The sequence below is a fragment of the Bidens hawaiensis genome, unplaced genomic scaffold (genome assembly GCF_021521415.1).
Source record: "Bidens hawaiensis isolate Kalapana, Puna unplaced genomic scaffold, B.hawaiensis_p1.1 tig00003290_1, whole genome shotgun sequence".
NCBI lineage: Eukaryota > Viridiplantae > Streptophyta > Magnoliopsida > Asterales > Asteraceae > Bidens > Bidens hawaiensis.
In genome coordinates this window covers 340,352-358,231 of record NW_027491182.1, presented here as the reverse complement: position 1 = coordinate 358,231, position 17,880 = coordinate 340,352, and the positions used below count along the sequence as shown (strand labels likewise).

The 17,880-nt window shown below is 34.1% G+C and overlaps 1 protein-coding gene across 8 annotated transcripts; it reads left to right on the top strand.

The window, feature by feature from the left end:
* The first annotated feature begins 1,174 nt into the window (after positions 1-1,174).
* LOC143623111 (E3 SUMO-protein ligase SIZ1-like) lies at positions 1,175-12,437 on the top strand. 8 transcript variants are annotated; one of them, XR_013151836.1, is made up of 18 exons: positions 1,175-1,334; positions 1,411-1,472; positions 6,674-6,754; positions 7,431-7,473; positions 7,720-7,795; positions 7,939-8,104; positions 8,207-8,340; positions 8,570-8,638; positions 8,786-8,873; positions 8,973-9,048; positions 9,125-9,198; positions 9,292-9,399; positions 9,512-9,673; positions 9,801-9,905; positions 10,006-10,086; positions 10,177-11,335; positions 11,985-12,225; positions 12,362-12,437. XR_013151836.1 is itself a non-coding variant. In XM_077094091.1 (17 exons), exons 2-17 carry the CDS (start codon positions 1,443-1,445, stop codon positions 12,131-12,133), a joined length of 2,598 nt encoding a protein of 865 aa, XP_076950206.1. In that variant the 5' UTR covers positions 1,175-1,334; positions 1,411-1,442; the 3' UTR covers positions 12,134-12,437. The 8 variants fall into 8 exon arrangements, 6 of the variants coding, with proteins under 6 accessions (XP_076950206.1, XP_076950203.1, XP_076950204.1 ...); XR_013151835.1 differs by having other exon boundaries at positions 11,985-12,258; XM_077094091.1 differs by having other exon boundaries at positions 7,723-7,795; positions 11,985-12,437.
* The last annotated feature ends 5,443 nt before the right edge of the window (positions 12,438-17,880 follow it).

Below are 17,880 nucleotides of genomic sequence, written 5' to 3'. Positions count from 1 at the left end.
GGGGGGAGACGATGTAACGATATTAGGGAAAATGGAGGCGGGTTGCAGGTTTCCGACGTGATGCGGCCGAAGAAGAAGGTTCACGTCAACAAATCACTCACGGAGTCGCGGTTCATTAAAAACAAATACCCCTTTATTTGGGACCACTACTAGCCAAGTTTAAAGTTGAGACTGCTATTTTCCAAAATGATATAGTTGGGATTATTTACACCAATATTCCTTTTAAATAAAAAAGAAATAATACGTTATAAATCAGAAAGAATTTGTTAAATTTTTATAAATAATAAATTACCCATTCAATCCCCAAACCGACCAAACCTAGGAACTAAACCCGTATCAAACTTGTGTGAACATTTGCTATTGAATTTATGAATTATAGAACATTTTCAAACATTTAAGCAACATATTATAAGTGATGAATCTCAAGAAATTCAAACATAAATGTGTAATTGTAAACTAATATCCAATAAAAAATTAAACGAAAAACTGAAGACTCAACCATGTTTAGACACAAAGAAGCCCAGTTAGAGGTTTACACACGGGTATTTTGTAGGAACTGGAACCGGTTTCGGGTATAGTCGGGTTTTGACGGGTCCATGTAGGGTCCGGTTTCGAGTATAGGTGTAGGGAGACATCCAATAGCAGGTCGTACACTCGTACCCGTGGACCAGGTATGAACCGGTTCCGGGTTAGGTACACCGGTCGGGTTCGGAACCGATATTTTGTGCGCCTCTAAGCCCAATTGAAATTGCATAACCTACTATAACAAAACTCAATCCATACATAAAACCTAAAATCTAAAACCGAAATAACAGTTTTGATTCGATCTAAATCAAAATCCAATCCAGTTTTACCAAACTTTAACATTCATTTAATGTTAAAGTAATTAAATTACAAACAAAAATGACAAATCTTAACCTATTAAGACCAAAACTACAACATGTAGTAGTATTCATACAATGTTTCTTAACTCTTTTAGTTCTAAAAAATAAACGAACCCTGGCCCATGGGTCCATGTCTCCATGAGACCATGACCCATGCTCGTAAAGTGTACGTAACAGCATACAATCCCAGCCCGGACTTATGGATCCACATTAAACCAAATCACAAACCCCTTTCACGTCCGGTTATTTCGTAATTGAATGCTGATTATTATTATTATTATTATTATTATTATTATTATTATTGCTTCAGTCAAATATAGAAAAGAAATTAATAATAATAATAATATATAATAATAATAATCGATGAGAGAGAATTAAAGATACGTCGGCGGCGTAACATACTCAACCAAAAACCTCCGATTTCGCCGATCAAATTCCGCTTAATTTCATGTTCGTGTAAGCAATTCAATTCAATCCGATTTGATTACAGGTTTCATGTATTGAATTCGTTTCAGCTTGTTTGCAGGTTGAATAATTGAGTCGGAAGCTGATTTATGTATGACGATGGATTTGGTAACGAGTTGCAAGGTATTGTTATTATTTTGTGTGTTTTGGATGAGTTAGGGTTTTGTTATGTTATTGAATGTAAAATTGGAGTTGAGTGTTTGATTTATTATGATTGAGGATATATGTTATGTTTCTGAGGTGAATTGTAATACTGTATGATTTATTTATTATTTCATTTTTGTGTTTGTTAGATGTGTACATGATGATATTGAGATGCTTTGCTTTATTACTTCTTTTAGTAATAGGAGTTTGAATGTGTTAGTAAAGTTTACAGTCTATTTACAGAAGTGAAATTGACTACTGACTGTTACTGTGACTGTTTCATAGATTTTAAGTTTTGATCATTTATAACTTTCAAGCTTTTATGAACATTATTGAGTAGCTTCTTAGGGTTGCTAGGGATATATGTTATGTCTCTGAGGTGAATTGTTGAGTATGGCACTAGATTGTAAAAATCGCGCCTAGGATTCGATTAATTGCTAGTCAGTACCCAGCCGACTAGTCGCCGATTAATCGCTATTTGGTTAAAGTTGAAAATATATATGTATATTTGAAAAATTACTTATAAATTCTAATCTGAGTATCTTGATTAATTGCTAGTTCCAACTCCACCACCGACTAGCGCCTAGTGTGTTCTACAACACTGAGTATGGCACTAGGTTGTATGATTTATTATCTCATTTTTGTTTTTATTAGATGTGTGCAGGATAATGTTGAGATGTGTTATTACTTGTTTTAGTAATGGAAGTTTGAATACGTTACTTAATTGATTCGGTTTGATATGGTAGTGGATGCTAGGCTTGCAGTTTGTTTGGTGAAATTGACTACTGACTGCGACTGTTTCGTAGATTTTTAATAGTATTATTTTTAACTTTTAAGCGTTTATGGACATCATAGAGTAACTAGTTAAGTTTATTAGGGATATATGTTATGTTTCTGAGGCAAGTTGTGGCGTATGGCACTAGATTGTATGATTTGTTATCTCAATTTTGTGTTAGATGCGGCGTGCATGATAATATTGAGATGCTGGATTATACCTGATTTAGCAACAGGTGTTTGAATGCCTTATTTAATTGGTTTGGTTTGATATGGTAGTGGATGCTAAGTTTGTAGTCTGTTTACGGAAGTGAAATTGACTACTGACTGCAACTGTTTGGTAAATTTTTTAACTTTCATGTTTTTATGGACATCATGATGAAATAGCGCCTAGGCGTCGATTAATCACTAGTTGGTACCCTACCGACTAGTCGCCCATTAATTGCTCTTTGGTCAAACTTGAAAATTTATATATAAAATTTGGTATATGTAGGTATATTTGAAAAACTAGACGGGTGCCCGCGCGATGCAGCGGGGGTTTGAACCTATTAATCATGTACAAATATAAGTGTTTATGGTTCGGTTAAAACCTTGAAATCGTTTAAATCGGTCATTGGTTTTGGTTTGACTTCTTTTTTTCTTTTTCTTTTTTACTTTCGGTTTGTTGGTCGGTTTCAAAAGTTTCAAAACGTAGTGAACGGTTGGTTCGTGGTTTATATCGGCAACCGGCCATATGAAACCAAAAAAGACTGTAAATTAACCTAATTGCAATGTGATTACTTTTGTAATCTTTGTTGTTATTATTTCATGTCCTAGATCTTCCATTAATATTTACCATTTATGTGGCTAAAATTATCATTTTTTATTTATGATCATCTCAAGTATCATATTATGTTGGTTTTTAGTTAAAATTGATGGTACATTTAAATTATTAATTATTTTAAACTAAATTTATTATTAAAGTTTAAAATGTGAAACCAAACTGGAACCAGGCCGTTAGTAACGATTTGGTTTCAACTTTCAATGGTTGAGTTTGGTTTTGGACGACAAAAAATCAATATTAACGGTTGGACTCACAAGTTTAACTTAAAAACCATCAAAACCGACACTGAACACCACTACGTAACATATTAATTTATTTAAAATGAAAAAAAAATTACAACAATATCATATCCAAATTAAAGAAAATAAAATGCTCGTTTTTATGGTGCAACTTGTTTATAAAAATATTAACGTATGAAAAGACTATAGTCGTTTAAAAATCATGGGTGAGAAGTTAGTTTACAAGTTAAATTAAAAACATAATATGATTAAAAATGAGGGACCAAACTTGTAAGTTGAATGGATTGTGTTTAAAAGACATGTTTACCCTTACTAATACATGTATCTCATGCTTTAAGTGTTGTAAATTACTTAAAAATGGGTGTCTTAATTTGCCCTTGTTTGGTGTATTATATATAGTATAGACTAGTTCCAACTCCACCACCGACTAGCGCCTAGTGTGTTCTACAACACTGAGTATGGCACTAGGTTGTATGATTTATATCTCATTTTTGTTTTTATTAGATGTGTGCAGGATAATGTTGAGATGTGTTATTACTTGTTTTAGTAATGGAAGTTTGAATACGTTACTTAATTGATTCGGTTTGATATGGTAGTGGATGCTAGGCTTGCAGTTTGTTTGGTGAAATTGACTACTGACTGCGACTGTTTCGTAGTTTTTTAATAGTATTATTTTTAACTTTTAAGCGTGTTGTGGCGTATGGCATTAGATTGTATGATTTGTTATCTCAATTTTGTGTTAGATGCGGCGTGCATGATAATATTGAGATGCTGGATTATACCTGATTTAGCAATAGGTGTTTGAATGCCTTATTTAATTGGTTTGGTTTGATATGGTAGTGGATGCTAAGTTTGTAGTCTGTTTACGGAAGTGAAATTGACTACTGACTGCAACTGTTTGGTAAATTTTTTAACTTTCATGTTTTTATGGACATCATGATGAAATAGCGCCTAGGCGTCGATTAATCACTAGTTGGTACCCTACCGACTAGTCGCCCATTAATTGCTCTTTGGTCAAACTTGAAAATTTATATATAAAATTTGGTATATGTAGGTATATTTGAAAAATTACATATGAATTCCAATCCGATTAGTCGCTAGTTTTTACTCCACTGCCCGACTAGCGCCTAGTGAGTTCTACAAAACTGAGTGTGGCACTAGATTGTAGGATTTATTATTTCATTTTTGTTTTTATTAGATACGTGCAGGGATAATATTGAGATGTTTTATTACTTGTTTTGGTAATGGAAGTTTGAACGTGTTACTTAATTGGTTTGATTTATATGGTAGTAGACAATAAGTTCGTAGTCTGTTTACAGAAGTAAAATTGACTACTGAGTACAAATTGCAACTCTTTCATAGATTTTAAGCTTTATCATTTCTAAATTTCAAGCTTTTATTGACATAATATGGTAACTTGTTAAGTTTGTAGGGATATATGATTTGTTTCTGAGGTGAACTGTTTCATAGATTTTTAAGTTTTATCATTTTTAAATTTCAAGCTTTTATGGACATAATAGAGTAACTTGTTAAGTTTGTTAGGGATATATGCTATGTTTCTGAGGTGAATTGTGGAGTATGGCACTAGATTGTATGATTTATTATCTCATTTTTGTGTTTATTAGATGCGTGCAGGATAAATGAATAATATTGATGTTTTATTACCTGTATTAGCAATGGAAGTTTGAATGTGTTACTTAATTGGTTTAGTTTGTTATGGTTGTGGTTGCTAAATTTGCAGCATAGTTACCTATATCGTGGTTCGCTCTTTTACGGGAACGCGAACTGGGTACGCAATTCACTGTAGGGACGTTTTTGGTATGGAGGGGGGTAGGTTCATTTCGGTACAGACCAGTACGGTGTACCATAGAGTCCGGTTTGGTGTACCCAATCCAATACAGAAATTACCAAAACAGAAAATCCAAAACTAAACAGAAGTGAATGTAGGGTTTGGGTACGCAATGTAGGTTTTTTTTATATATTTAATGGCTGTAAATTTGCGGTCTGTTTACTGAAGTGAATTTGACTACTGACTGTGACTGTTCTGAAGATTTTTAGTTTTATCATTTCTAACTTTCAAGCTTTTGTGGACTCATAGAGTAACTTGTTAAGTTTATTAGGGATATATGTTTTGTTTCTGAGGTGAATTGTGGAGTATGAGACTAGATTGTGTGATTTATTTATTCTCTCATTTTTGTGTTTATTAGTGTGTGCAGGATAATATTAGATGCTTTATTACCTGTTTTTGTAATGTAAGTTTGAATGTGTTAGTTGGTTTGGTTTGATATGGTAATAGATACTAAGTTTGCATTCTGTTTACGGAAGTGAAATTGTCATAGATTTGAAGTTTTATCATTTCCAACTTTCAAGCTTTTATCATAGAGTAACTTGTTAAGTTTGCATGATTTTGGTGTGTACTGATTTGTTTAACATGGCTCCATCTTGGATATTAAGGCTAATGCTTGAAATTGATTATATTTGGTCATGTTGCTAGTTTATGTCTACTGTTAACAATGGATTTGGTAACGAGTTGCAAGGTACCGTTCTAGTTTTTGTGCATATTGGATGATTTAGGGTTTGCCTGTGTTGCTTAATGTATAGTTGGAACTCACTATTCTGTTTATCAAGATTGAGGATATATGTTATGTTTCTGAGGTGGATTACTATTCAGTTTATTAAGATTGAGGATGTATGTTATGTTTCTGAGGTGAATTGTGGAGTATGGCACTAGGTTGTAGGATTTATTATCTCATTTTTGTGTTTATTAGTGGCGTGTAGGATAATATTGAGATGCTTTATTACGTGTTTTAGTAATGGAAGTTTGAATATCTTACTTGGTTTGGTTTGCTATGGTCGTAGATACTGATGTGAATTGTGAAATTGACTGCTGACTGACCGTTTCATAGATTTTTTTTAATCATTTCTAACCTTCAAGCTTGTATGGATATCATAGAGTAACTTGTTAAGTCTGCATGATTTTGGTGTACCGATTTGTTTAACATGGTTCCTGCTTACTGCTTTTGGCTGCTTGTCATCTGGAAGTTTTTTTTTTGTTTTCCATCTTTGATATATAGGCTAATGTTTGTAATGGATTATATTCAGTCATGCTGTTGATTTCATGAGAGTTTTATTAAAGAACACGAGAGTTATGTTTAAAAAGCTTTTATATCATCTTATTAATGTGAATATTTTTGTCCCTTTTTTTATTTTAGATACACTGCCAATTGCAATATGTTTTATGTGTCTGTTTGGTAAAATTACACATGCTTAGACTCAACTTTTTTTTACACTAGTTTAATTATTTCCGCCTGCAATGGTTTTACGTTTATCAAATCGTTGTGCAGGAAAAATTGGCACATTTTCGGATACGAGAGCTGAAGGGCATCCTCACTCAACTAAGTCTTTCCAAGCAAGGAAAGAAGCAGGTTCCATTGGGCTTTCTCTGTTTTTTGTTTGTTCTTGCATTAACATTTCAATATGCATAAGTCTTGGTTCTGAATGGGCTTCCTGATATGGGGCTTTGGGGCTTTGGTCTTATGGTCCACCGATTTTATCTTTGTAGTATGCCACTGTAGTATTTTGCAAAATGCATGCAAAATTGTTTCAGCTTGATAAGGGATCTTTGATTTCAAAGTTCAGACATGGTTTAATGTAGTATCCGGCAGTAAAGCAAAAACTTTTTTACTCATTTGTAGCTACTCTTGATGCTCTTTTCTTGCATTTTGTGCTATCTGGTTCAGTTTTTTACGAATTTTGGGGAAAAAAGTAGTATCTGGCAGTAAAACAAAAATTAATACCTAGATTGTTTACATACTTGCTGTGTGTTTCACTTTTTTTTAGTTTACTTTCTCTAACATAAACCAAGTTTGCCTTTTGTAAGTTAGGTTGTTATATATTGATTTGCATAATGTGAAATTATCATCAACATCTGATTAGTCTAGGCTGTTGCTCATGTAAATAAAAAGGTTATATATTATTGATCAATATTACATCAACATCTTTTCTCTCTTTTTTCATACCCTTAAACGTGATCTTTTGAATTTGTTGTACTATTTTCCAAAGATTAACGTCTATTAATTTCTCTTGCTTTTATTTTCATAGGATCTCATTGACCGCATATTAGCTATTCTCTCCGATGAACGAGGTGAATGCCGCTCCACCTTTTTACTCTTTCTCTCTCCATATGTATTTATATACATACACCCATACATAATATTGTATTACTGGTGACTTTTTATGGCGCTTGAGTGTTACTTTCTTCCTATTTTTTTTTTTTGGATTTCATTTTGTTTTGGTGTAGGCTGAGTTACTACTACATTTTGTTTTGTTTTTTGACTTTTTCTAATCATTTATTGTGAATGAGAACCTTGTGTTTGTATTTCATGTTCAGTAGTATCAGGAATTTGGTCAAAGAGAAATGCTGTTGGGAAGGAAGAAGTTGCCAAATTAGTTGATGACATTTACAGGTGTGCATATGTTTACACTATCTTATATAGTATGGCAAATTAGTTGTGGTGTCATATGATCTTGTCTATTTTGGTGCTGATATGTGCTTATTATGCTGCCTGTTCATTTCATTTTGACACAAAACGTTTTCCCTTGTTACAAGGAAACTGCAGGATTCTGGGACAACTGAGTTTGCAAGAGGACGGGGTATATTTGATAGTAATAATAATAATAATACAAAACACGAAGATGAAGTTGACGTACCTCTTCAGGTGGAAAAGGTCCGCTGTCTGTGTGGAAGTACACTGAAAGCTGATTCAACAATTAAGGTTTCAGCGGCTCTATTCTTATCTTATATGCATACTTATGTTTTACTAGGATGTCGTTTGGTGTTAAGGTGGTTTTAAATTTCTTAATATTTTCCTCCTCAGTGTGAAGATCCAAGATGCAATGTTTGGCAGCATATTGCTTGTGTTATCATCCCCGAGAAACCCACAGATGGTATTTTACCAGTACCACCTACAAATTTCTATTGTGAACTCTGTAGGCTTACTCGTGCGGATCCGTAAGTTATCAATCTTTTTATTTCATGTTTCTACATTTGTTAGGGTTATCATGATTTCCAATTCTAGTCTGCCTAGAAAGAAATTTAATTGTACTTGCAGTTATTATATTATTGGCACCCTATTGTTTGTAATATAGCTTCTTACAATGTATTAATTTTCCTCTGTTTATATTCTTTAACTGTGCTTTTGATAAAAATGTTTACTGTAGCATGTGTTTTAAACATTCAGGTTCTGGGTTACAGTGTCACACCTGCTAGTTCCTGTAAAGTTGGTTATTGCAAATGTCCCAACAGATGGGTGAGTCCCACACACTCACTCTCTATTCTTTTTAATGTTTTAAGAGCATGTTGGTGAAGAGTGCGAATATTTGTTTTAAATTTTTTGAGTGATTGGACATGTATATCTCAGAATGCTGTTATTTAAACAACATTCGTCTTTTTTCAGTACAAATCCAATGCAAAGTATTGAAAAAACTTTTCAACTTACAAGAGCAGACAGGGATATGTTGGTGAAACCAGAGTATGATGTGCAGGTTAGTCATTTAAATATTAATTTTCTTTTAAGTTACCGTAAATGAACACAGATGATATTTCTTGATGCACCTACAAAATGTTATTTGTTATATATGTAGGCCTGGTGTATGCTTCTGAATGACAAGGTTGCTTTTAGGTTGCAATGGCCACAATATGCAGAGCTACAAATCAACGGTATGATTTTCATTTGATTCTGTTCACTTGATAAAACAAAGACTTTGAGAGAGTTTAAACTTATGTTACCTAACAGGCGTGCCTATGCGTGTAATAAGTAGACCTGGTTCTCAATTGCTGGGAGCCAATGGCCGTGATGATGGTTCTATTGTAAGTTTTACTTCTATAATCAACTGTTTGATTATGAACCATGTTCTAATGCTTTGTGATATGAAGTTTCTTATCTTGTATTTTTTTTGTCAGATTACAACATGCACTCGCGACGGAATTAATAAAATAACTATAACAGGATGTGATTTACGTGTTTTTTGTGTGGGTGTTCGAATTGTGAAAAGACGCACAGTTCAACAGGTGGGAGTCCCTTTCAAATAAGGATGCTGATTTGTTAACGATGCCATGCTCTGGCTAATTTCATATGGAAGTCTTATTATTATTGTTGTTTTGTCTATTCTACCCCTAGTAGATTCTCAACTATATACCCAAAGAGTCTGATGGTGAGCGATTTGAAGACGCCCTTGCACGTGTTCGCCGGTGTGCAGGTGGTGGGCCCGCCACAGACAATGCTGACAGTGACAGCGATCTGGAGGTTGTTGCGGACAATATAACTGTTAGTCTACGCTGCCCTGTAAGTAACACATTATTTTGCCTGTATTTACTGTTATTTCGTTTTTACTGAAGTAATGAATAATGACTTAACAGTTGTAGATTTTAGTTCCAGATTCATATATATTTATAAAATATTGTTTCTACAGATGAGCGGTTCAAGAATGAAAATAGCTGGAAGATTCAAACCGTGTGTTCACATGGGCTGTTTTGATCTTGAGATATTTGTGGAAATGACTCAACGGTCTCGCAAGGCAAGCTATTTATTCAATATTAATTTAATCAATTATTAAGATATTTTCTGCAGTCCTTTTGATCATTTTTATTTATTTTATATTAATATTCTGTTGGCAGTGGCAATGCCCGATTTGTCTCAAGAACTACTCTCTTGAGAATATCATTATTGATCCGTATTTTACTCGTATCACATCTAAGGTAGCAAGTGTGAATATAACTTTGATTTTATTCGTTCTTTTTTTACTTTTACTTATAGGCTGACTGGACCTTTCTTTTTATTTTTTTAAGATGCTTAGTTGTGGGGATGATGTGACTGAAATTGAGGTGAAGCCAGACGGTTCATGGCGGGCAAAATCAGAGGATGACCGAAAGAGTCTTGGGGATCTTGGGCAGTGGCATTTACCTGATGGCACTATTTGTTCCCCGGCTGAAGTGGAATCTAAACCCAAGTTAGAAGCTCTAAAACAGGTCGAACTTCAAGGCGGTTATGAAGGTCATAGTTCAGGATTAAAACTTGGAATAAATAAAAATAAAAACGGAATTCTAGAAGTAAGAAAACTCGAAAACCGGCATTCAGTTTCGTTTTGTAGTAAGCTGCCCATAGATATCTTGAATGGTCATAACACTGTTCCTATGAGCAGCAGTGGCACCGTCAGTGGTAGAGATGGTGAAGATACTAGTGTTAATGGTGGTGGGCGGTTTGACTATCCTACCCCTAACAACGGGCTTGAGCTTGATTCACTCTCTCTCAACATTGACCGAAACTTTACTGGTTCAGCAGGCGGAGATGCAGAAGTTATTGTGCTCAGTGATTCAGAAGATGAAAACGAAAACCTAATTCCTTCTGGACAAGTGTATAATAATATTAACAATAATCTTAATCCAGATGGTGAAGGGGCTCCATTTACTAGTCTTCCTGTGCCACATCCTGAACTTGGTCTTTTTAACACAAACGATGTTGATTTCGGGGGTTCGTTTTGGTCATTACAGTCTGGGAACCCTTGTGGGCCCGGCTTTCAGTTTGTTGGTTCAGATCCTGACCCTACAAATGGATTAGTTGACTTACATCACAGTCAACTCGGTTCTACATCAATGGGTGTTGGCGGCTATGATACTTTCCCTGGTTCTTCAGACCCCGGGACGATGAATACAAACAATGGGTTAATTGATAATTCGTTGGCTTTTGGCGGTGATGATCCATCACTGCAACTATTTCTTCCTTCAAGACCACCATCAGAAGCAACACAACAGGTTGACTTCACTAGTCAGCCGCCAGCCGTGTCAAATGGTTTCAGGGATGATGACTGGATATCACTCAGCCTAGGTGGCAGCAGCAGTGGAGCCCCTTCTGAAGCTGCTGACGTCACTGCCGCTGCCACCGGTTGGTTAAATCCGAGACAGAAACCACCACCAACGGATGGTCGATTGGATACATTAGCAGATACTGGTAACTCTTCTTTTTAAGCTGCTAGGAAATTGTTGGTTACTAGGCCTGTAAACGATTTGAACACGTGTTAGTCCGTTTAACTTTAACCAAACAAACAATTGAATTAATCAAACGGAGTTTCTTGTTCGTGTTTGTTCATCAAGAACGTGTTCATGTTCGTTTTCTAATAATATAACCAAACGGTTAACGTGTCTGAATGAACAAATATAAGTAAACATATATATAAACAGGTGCGGGATCCGGTACAAATAAAATTAACCTACTAAAATACAAATAACTAGTGTAACTACATTTTTGAACTAGAGTAATTATGTTATAAAAAATAAAATATTGTAATAATAGTTACTCTAGTTCAAAAGTGAGTAATAATAGTTACTCTAGTTTTAGCATAATTATTCTAGTTAAGTGTACACTTTTCATGATAAAAGTCATTTGTATTTGATCCATAACTATTCAAATAAATATATGAACAAAATATAAACGAACATAATTAAGCAAACACCAATTTAAAGTAAATGTGAAATCGATCTGTTGGGTGTAGGAAGTTAATGAAACTGCTCAGTTAGAATATATTGTAACGGGTGATATTTTAATTTAATAAAACCAGACTAAATTGTACATTTAGTAACCCTAATTTGTACATATGCAGCTTCATTGCTTCTTGGAATGAGTGAGGGTCGATCTGGTAAAGTAAGTAGGGAAAGATCCAATAGTCCTTTCTCATTTCCTCGTCAAAAGCGTTCAGTCAGACCGCGACCATATTTATCTATCGACACAGATTCTGGAGAAGATATATAAGATAAGCATTATGTTGACCATTTAACCAGCATTTTTGGGATTAAGTGGAAGTTTATTCAAGTGTTGTGGCTAGCAACACACTGTTTGGTCTGGTGAGCTTAGTTTTGATTATTTCTGAAGGCCTGGTTAGATTCTTCTTTCTCTATATGCTGAACTGTAACATCCCAATAGCCTTTCTGGTAGATAGTTATAGATACCATTTTCTTTTTCCTGATTTATTATTTATAGCGGCATGTAAATGTATTCAACTCAAAGAGACATATCCCGTTACCTAATAGAAGAAACACATGTACCCGTTTGACCATTTTTTTTCTGACTGATAGCCCGTTACCGATAAACTCATGGACATAGGTACAACGTATTTGTGCTGGGCATGTGAACTTCAGTGAGGTTAAAGGTAGAAAATTAATGGAAGTTGGATTCGAACCTGCTAGGGGAACAGAGGTGCAGCTCGTATGATTAAAAGATGATGTCAGCTAGTATCGGGCTTTGGCTGGTTTCGTTGCCTTTTTTGTCTTATGGTATTTTTTGTGTGCTTAATGGTGTGCCTATGCATCCATCCATGGTCTAGTTGTGAATTATTTACTGTTTTTCACAAAGTTTGGAAGATAATTATTGGTTTTTTTATGGATTTGTAAACAGGCAAATACTGTTTTTATGTGATTAAACAATAGAAAATGGAAGTGAACAATACTAGTATGAAGAATACATTGTTTCCAAATAAATAACACACAAAGTCTGGGCGGTTTTTAGTAATTAAAATGTTATAATTTAAGCCTTGGAAGTGATGCAAGTTAACCAAGATGGATTTTTTTTTCACTTTTTCTTATCAAATGTACGAATGGCTAACGTATACAGACACCATGGCTGGCGTCTGTGTGCCTGACATGTACGGAGAAATTGTAGTTGTAGTTCTTTGCGGCCTATAAAAATCGTATAGGTCTATACGGGTTGTATAGGGACAATATACCTCGTATAGTTCTATTCGTCTTGTACTTTTGTATATGCATATACCAAGTGTATAGGCACAATTGGTTTTTTGAATTTTCTTATAAAGATCTATTTATAATTTATTAAAACTTTAATAAAAACACAATTTTAGAAAAACACCTCACCCTATGTAGTTATCAAATGAAAAACGTAATTTATAAATAGAATTACATAATTTGCTTCATATTTATTGAAGAACCTACAAACACGTGTGTTTTGGGGTACCGGACTTTGGAAGACAACTTTTAGAAGGCGCTTTGAAACTTTTTTGTTGTTCAATTAGTATGGATCAAAAGATGTACTTTTAAATTACGTATTTTTAATCTATTACTATGCTAGATGTTATTTCTTAAATTTTGTGTTTTTCTATTTACACGTTTTATCTAATCAAACATAAATTAAAAATAGAAAGAACGAAATTGTGCCTATACGATCTTGTATATGTCTGTACGAGTTATATAAACCGGTACAACTTGTATAGGCCTATACAAGGCACAAAAACACAAATTGACGATCTCTAACAATGCTTGTCCTTATATCAATTATGTCACACATGATGTCCGATATCCCAAACCTTTTTATATCTAGGCTTTTTTTACCTTTTAATAGACCTATGTGATAATTAATTAGTCACTAAACAAATACAAGCGGATTTGGGAGAAGATGTTCGGATTGTTTAGTTCGATTCTCGGATAAGTGGATGTGGAGAGGTGTTAAAGGTGACGAGTGTTCTGTGGCGGATGCTAGAAGAATTATCGGTAAAGATCTTGAGCCGATCTCGGGGAGTATGATAGGTTGGGTCAAATGGATTCCAAAGAAGTGTCTTGTGTTTATGTGGCGAGCGGTGTTGAATAGGATTCCTACGAGAACCAAATTGATGAAGAGAGATATACATGTTAGTTCATGTTCTTGCAGTCTTTGCGGTTTAGTTCCGGAAACTGCAAATCATCTCTTTTCTAGCTGTGAAGTGGCGGGTCACGTTTGGAGTTTGTTCGAATCATGGACCTCGGTTTCTTCGGGGGTTTGCAGCAGTGTGTTTGAGCTCTCCAGATTGCATTTGACGGCAGGTTTGCCCAAGGTAAGAAGGAGGTTGTTCAAGGTTTGGTGATAATGATTTGTTGGAGGTTGTGGAAAGCTAGAAACGATCTTGTGTTCTCTAATATTCCGGTAAGGATTGTAGATATTGTTAGTGACATTAAGGCTTTGGGGTTCTTTTGGTATAAATATATGCATCGGTTAAAACCAGTCTTGTGGTCAGATTGATGTTCTTTTAATTTGGTGTAATGTCTCTTTGGTCTTTGTAGCCTCCGAGCGTTGTTCACTGTTGTTAATATAGTGAAGTTTCAAAAAAAAAAAAAAATTGACCAAATACAAGCGATCATGGCCTTTAAAAAATCTCGAGTTTAAACGAAAAAAGAACTTGGCTTGATTTGTAGACAAGTCAAATTGAACCAAGGTAAGCTGGCTCATTTAAATAAATGCCAGATTTTGATATATATAATTTTAACCTGATTTTTCATATACACAAATTACAAATTATTTAATAAAATTTGCATTGTGTATAAGTCAAAAATATTAGCTTTTTGTTTATGTACATATTAACTATTAACTAGTGTGGATGACACATAATTTAAAACTAAAATTTTAATTATTATTTAAGAGTTCACCATTTAAGTTCCTCAAGATACACGAGTCAAGCCAGACCGATCCATTTAATGCTGAGCCCGAGCTAAATTGTCTCACTTGTTTACAACCCTACTCTTAACACCCTTTTCTTTAACTTCACGAGATAACCTTTTTTTTATAAAAGCGAAATATTATAAAAACCAAAAAGGGATTGTTGATAAGGAGCAAGTAGACCAAAGTTATAACAAATCAAAAGGACAACAAACAAAATGCTTACACAAGAGCAACCTATAAAGGAAAATTAACAAAACTGAACCGACTCCATTTATCCCTCTAAATCTATTCTCTTATTTCGTTTACTCGCCCAAAGAAAGACATGGCCTTAATGTCATTGATCAATTTGGCATAAAGAATGCTTTGTTGTTGAAATTCATATAATTCCTTATTAATCAAAACATCCTACATGTTGATTCTTATTGTTTAACCTATAGAGCTTACGAGAACACATTTTGAATTACATTGATCTTTTTAGTTTAACCAACAGAAATTACGAAAACATATAAATCAGAATAATATAAATCTAAATTTAGGTATGCATAATTAAATGTAATTAGTTTAACACATAGTCATTAAAAATTAGTTTAATACATATTTAAATATAAATCTAAGTTTAATACGTAGTTAAATTTTATAGGATTGAATTTAGACTTGCTTTGTTATGTGAGATAGACTGTTGGACCATTAAAAAAGCAAAAACACGCAAGATGGAGGCAATGAGGATGAGGATATTGGGACGAATATGTGGGCACACAAGGTTGGACATATAAGAAATGATGTTTTTTGGTAATTACTAGGAGTTGTTAGTATATCAGAAAAAATAAAGGAGAGGAGATTGAGATGATTTGGGTATGTGAAGAGGAGACGTGTAACAACGTCGGTTAGAGCAGTGAAAATCCTCAGTGTAGAAGGGAGGAGTAGAGGCAGACCCAAATTAACTTGGGAGGAACGAATTAGGCATGATTTGCTAGAGTTAAATCTCTTTGAGGACATGGCCATGAATGGAGTTCAAAGACATAGGATTAAGGTTAATGACTTTTAGAAAATGCTACTTTTGTATCTTTGCTAGCTTGTGGGCTCAGACTCTCCTACATTTTAGGTGAACTTTGTATGTGATTGTTCTTTTGTTTGAATGTCTATTTGGATTCAGTGATGTCATATGTGCTTTTACTTTACTATGTCACTTTATCACTATATGCTTTGTTATCGGTACATGTGTGTTTCTACCTTGTCTGCTTTGAAACCATGAGTCTTTCTGAAAACAACCTCTATATCCTCATGGATAGAGATAAGATCTGGCCACATCACACATTTTTCAAACCGTTCCAACAACTTTTGTTATTTATGAGATTTACTGGATACAATTGTTGTTTGGAGTGCACAAATCAGGTATTTTCAAGAACCGAAAACAGATAAAAACCGGTTTCAGATACGGTCAAGTATTTGATAGGGTTTGCCTCGGGTTTTAGTTCTGGAACGATTTTCTGAGAAACTGAAACCCCGTGAGTCAGGTTGGGTCTGGAAGCAACATAGGGATTGATTGATTGTCATGGTTAGATTAGATGGGCTGGTAGCTAAGTATTAAGTAACACGTGAATCCTAGTAGTTTGACGTTATAAAAAGACGTGGCCCCTCCAACATCATCATCATCATCATGATCTACACAAACCAAATATAATAATAATAATAATAATAATTGATTGAATTGTAATTAAAAACAAAAAATAAAAAATAAAAACATATTACCCCAATTTATAAAACTCCTTCTGGCGATCACCGTCAGGTGTTGTGTGTGTGTATGATCATCATTTTCATCGCCATCATTAACCACTGGCACCAGTAGCTTCTGATCATCATCTTCACCACCAAGTAATATAATCCTACTTCTCTCTATCTATTTAACTACTTGTCACAGATCTGAATTTAATCACTTCGTATTATTTAGCCCTAAAAGTATCTGATCTGACCTAATTCCTACCAAATCGTCTCTGATTTATTTCCAATTGATCAGAGTTTACATTCGCTAGCCCTAATTCTACTTAATTAACGAATCGGCAATGTAGATCTTACTAATTATTGTCAATTTTGTTTACTTACTTATGATTAATCAATTGAACATACTCTTGTTAAGCATAGTTATTCCTGATTTAGGTTTTATTTTTGGTTGAATAGAGAGTTGTTTTCTTGTGGTTTATATAATTAAATCTGTAGAAGCTTGATGTTCAAACTTCTAAGTTAATGCTAACTGAAAGAGATATAAGCAGGGATCTGAGTTCATATGATCTGAATTTTTGTTGAAGATTTTGCTACAGTTTGAAATAATTAAGTAGAAGTTGTTGCAACTTGTGAACAATAATTAAGTCTTTGAAGTAAGCTTGTGAGGCAAATGGATACGATAGACCTTAGACTATATAAGCTGGAGATATATCTGTATTGTCAAATTTTTTATCATATGGCGTTAAGTGAGGATCATTTAGATTTTACTTTTGCTGCTAAAAATAAATGTTTTGTTGTGGTTTAAATATATAGAAGCTTGATGTTCTAAGTAAATGCTAGTTGAAAGAGAAATAAGCAGGGATCTGATTCTGAGTTTTTATGATCTGAACTATAGTTCATTTACTTTAAAATTTTAAGATTTTGCTTCAATTTTAAATAATCAAGTGATACTTCTTTCAGCTTGAGCATGTCAGGGAAATTAGTGTGCTATATACCTTAGGCAAAAAAAGAAAAGAAAAGAAATTTATGTATAGTTATGGTCATGTGGTGTTAAGTGAGTTTTTTTTATTATTTAATTACTGAGCCTCGATGAGCTTGATGAGTTGGTTTGTCTGAAGTAATCATAAGCAAGGATGATGATCTTATAGTGTTCTATAAGTTTAGATGTTGGATGTCGCCATGTGGATGATATTAGATCTGAACTTTTATCCTTTTATTACTTTGTCGGTTGTATGTTAAAGTGACTCAGAGTAATGATTTGTTTAGCAGTCCAAAATTCCTAATGTAAGACTTGTACCACCAGATGATCTCATGATCCATTGGAGTGGTTATCAAACTATCTTAATGCATTTATCTAC

Bases quoted from the DNA above. Each gene is read 5' to 3' on its own strand.
- LOC143623111 (XM_077094088.1), top strand. From the start codon at position 1,443: ATGACGATGGATTTGGTAACGAGTTGCAAG. The intron at 6,755-7,430 runs GTTCCATTGGGC...TTATTTTCATAG, and splicing joins CCAAGCAAGGAAAGAAGCAG to GATCTCATTGACCGCATATT. The intron at 9,049-9,124 runs GTATGATTTTCA...GTTACCTAACAG, and splicing joins TGCAGAGCTACAAATCAACG to GCGTGCCTATGCGTGTAATA.